The sequence below is a fragment of the Rhamphochromis sp. 'chilingali' genome (genome assembly GCF_963969265.1).
Source record: "Rhamphochromis sp. 'chilingali' genome assembly, chromosome: 18".
NCBI lineage: Eukaryota > Metazoa > Chordata > Actinopteri > Cichliformes > Cichlidae > Rhamphochromis > Rhamphochromis sp. 'chilingali'.
In genome coordinates this window covers 1,022,501-1,026,104 of record NC_137945.1, presented here as the reverse complement: position 1 = coordinate 1,026,104, position 3,604 = coordinate 1,022,501, and the positions used below count along the sequence as shown (strand labels likewise).

Below are 3,604 nucleotides of genomic sequence, written 5' to 3'. Positions count from 1 at the left end.
TTACTGTAGAGTTACTATAGAATTATGTAGAGTTACTGTAGAGTTACTGTAGAGTTACTGTAGTCTTACTATAGAGTTCTGTAGAGTTACTGTAGAGTTCTGTAGAGTTACTGTAGTGTTACTGTAGAGTTACTGTAGTCTTACTATAGAGTTCTGTAGAGTTCTGTAGAGTTACTGTAGTGTTACTGTAGAATTCTGTAGAGTTACTGAATTGTTACTGTAGAGTTCTGTAATGTTACTGTAGAGTTACTGTAGAGTTACTGTAGTGTTACTATAGAGTTATGTAGAGTTACTGTAGAGTTCTGTAGAGTTACTGTAGTGTTACTGTAGTGTTACTGTAGAATTCTGTAGAGTTACTGAATTGTTACTGTAGAGTTCTGTAGAGTTACTGTAGAGTCATAAAACACAAAGATGTTAGAAGAATCAGCTTCATATTTGTGTAAAAACACTCCGTAAGGCAAGGCAAGGCAAGTTTATTTGTATAGCACAATTCAACAACAAGGTGATTCAAAGTGCTTTACAGAGACATTAGAAACAACAGAAATTGTTCATAAATAATTAAAAAATACATTTAAAAATGGAAATATGAACTTATCTTCAGCTGAAATCTAAATGTTTAATGATCAGTCCTTTAAAATCAAAACTAGTGATCAGGTAAAAATGATCAGTTTTTGTCTTTTCCTTTCTCTTGTTAATTATTTTTCTTTCGGCCAATCACAAGACTTCATTCTGAACCACTGCTTTTGACTCCAGCAGGGTTTCTATAACTTCATTGCTGTACGATAAGACGTCTCGCAGCACCTCTACGGTGTGCTGGCCAATCAGAGGAGGGGGTGTCGGGCCGCTTGGAGAGAAGCTGCTGAAACGAACCGCCGGACCTGAAGACAAACAAACAAAAAGAGACAGCGAATCAGAGCCGCGTGCTGTCGGAAAGGAAATGCAGATTCAATCCCACTCATTCAGTTTTTCTCATCTTTGCATTCCTTCTCTTGTTTGTCCACTGCTTTCCATGTTTCACCTGTTTGTGTTCGTGTTCCTGGTCTCACTCACACTTTGGAGAACAATTTCCTGATTTTCATCACATTTGTGGTTGCATAAAGTTCCAGCTGTTTTCAGTGGGTAACAGGTCATAAACACTAATGTAGTGTAGTGTAATTCATGGTGTGGCCAGACAATGTAAAGCTGATTATGGTGGGAGAACTAAAGTAAAATGCCCACATAGTGAAATCCCTGCAGCTGATGTGTTTACAAAAACAACTAAGCCAATTAATAATAAATCTAAAGTATATGAAGTTACTGAAATGTGTGTGTGTGTGTGTGTGTGTGTGTGTGTGTGTGTGTGTGTGTGTGTGTGTGTGTGTGTGTGTGTGTGTGTCAGTCACCTGGAACATCAAATTAACCATGTTCTTATAATAGGGAAGGGACCAGCAACCATCTGTGAGTCATTCTGATTTCATATAAGATTATTTTTTGAATTCAGCTTCCTGTTTCATTTCATTTCTTTCTGTTAAATTAGTTTTAAAGAAATAATGAAGGCAGGAAGTGAGCGAGGAGGAAAAGGAAACATTTCATTTTGGGAAACTCACAACAATCAGCTGTTTTTTTTTAAGAACAGCACTAATGAGCCAAACTCTCACATTGTGTGTGTGTGTGAGGCCACTCGTGCAAGATGACATAAGTGTATGTGTATCTGCCCGCGTAGTGTCATGTTTGACTGTGTGTGTGTTCAGGGTGTCAGGGCAAATAATTATGGAATAAGATTATGTAATCCTGTTATTCACTGATTGCATTCTTTTGCATTTCTGTGCTAAAACCGAAGAGGAGAAATAATCAAACCACTGAGGCGGAAAAAGATTGACAGTTTTCTTTGTGTCTGTGGTCAGTGAGGTTTGTGGTAAGAAATTATATAGAAGTATTACTTCTAATGGTGTTTATACACATTATAACGATCAGTGTTAATAAACGGTAAATATTACCTCTTTTAACTGTTTAGTTTATGTTTATCAACTAATGATGTTATAATTTGTGTTTATATAATCACATAATATAATAAGTTAACTTGTGAATTATACATGGTATCACTCTGTATCATAGTTAATAGAGATAACAACTGAAAAAGGACACAAACCAGATCCTGATCACATAGGACTTTAAAAAACAAACAAAAGGTTTTTTTTTTTTGTTTTTTACATTTTTAGAAACAGGTTTTTTAGAATTTGGTTGCTTGGTTACAAATGATCTTGGTATCCTTGGTTACAGATGGTCGTGGTTGCTTAGTTACAGATGTTCGTGGTTTCTTAGTTACAGATGGCTGTGGATAACGACTTGCTAGAGATGATTGTATTTGATTAGTTAGAGGTTCTCATGATTGATTACTTACAGGTGGTTCTAGTTCATTAGCTAGAGGTGGTTATATTTAATTAGTTAATTAACTACAGGTGGTCATGGTGGCTTAGTAACACGTAGTTGTGTTTGCTTAGTTACAGGTGTACCTGGTTGCTTAGTTACAGGCGGACATGGTTAATTAGTTAGAGATAGTTGTCTTTGATTAGTTAGAGGTGTTCATGCTTAATTAGTTACAGGTTGTCATGGTTGCCTAGTAACACGTAGTTGTGGTTGCTTAGTTACAGGTGGTTGTCTTTGATTAGTTAGAGGTGTTCATAGTTAATTAGTTACAGGTTGTCATGGTTGCCTAGTAACACGTAGTTGTGGTTGCTTAGTTACAGGTGTTGCTGGTTGCTTAGTTACAGGTGGTTGTGGTGGTTACTGGGACTGTCAGGGCAGGTGGGCCGTCCTCAGGTTTGTGTTTAGCGCTGCCTGCAGGTTGCATTGGCTCTAGCTTGAATAGCTTGGTTTGTGTCCTGCTTTTATTCGCTGCCTCCATCACGTTTCAGTCTGTTACTGTTTGTTCTGAGCTATTTCCTGGCTCTGAAACAGCACACGCACACACACATGAATACACACTCACAAACAGAGGAGTGCCATCAACAGGTCGGCCAATGAATGTTCTGAGCAGCACGTTTTCACGCCCAATTAACCTCCGAGGTACAGACAACACACACACCACACAAATGTGCACACACACACACACACACACACACACACACACACAAATGTGCACACACACACACACACACACACACACACACACACGCACACGCACACACACACACACACACACACTTGTGTCTGGTGTTGTTTACTAAACAGAGATGCAGAGCAAAGTGCAGAGCAAAGAAAAGGATATTGTTAGGGCTGTGAATGGGCTGACACACAAACGCACACACACACAGATTCCTCTCACATTATGGTTTGGTGTAAATCACATGAGGGAACAGGATCACAGAGCACACGGAGGCAGTGAGACATCATGTTACATGTTAGCAGGATGTGTGTGTGCACATGTGTTGGTCATGTTGTGGGCACATAAATCTGTTTGCAGTCACACTGCGAGGACTCGGCCACAAAGTCAGGACGGTGATTTTCAGTTTAAGGTTCAGTTTGCAGGAAACACACAAACCTAAATCTCTGTGAGCATTATTCATGTGATTGTGATTGGCTGGCTGTGGCTCAGGTGGAAGAGCGGGTCACCTATTAATCGGAG

General features: G+C 39.1%; 1 protein-coding gene across 3 annotated transcripts in view; it reads right to left on the bottom strand.

The window, feature by feature from the left end:
• Positions 1 to 457: 457 nt before the first annotated feature.
• sugct (succinyl-CoA:glutarate-CoA transferase) overlaps positions 458 to 3,604 on the bottom strand; it is a 67,101-nt gene continuing 63,954 nt past the window's right edge. For all 3 annotated transcript variants that reach the window (XM_080865530.1, XM_080865531.1, XM_080865532.1), the window contains exon 14: positions 458 to 878. In XM_080865530.1, the coding sequence (XP_080721656.1) occupies positions 715 to 878 (164 nt within the window). In that variant the 3' untranslated portion in view covers positions 458 to 714. The remainder of the gene's footprint in view (positions 879 to 3,604) is intronic.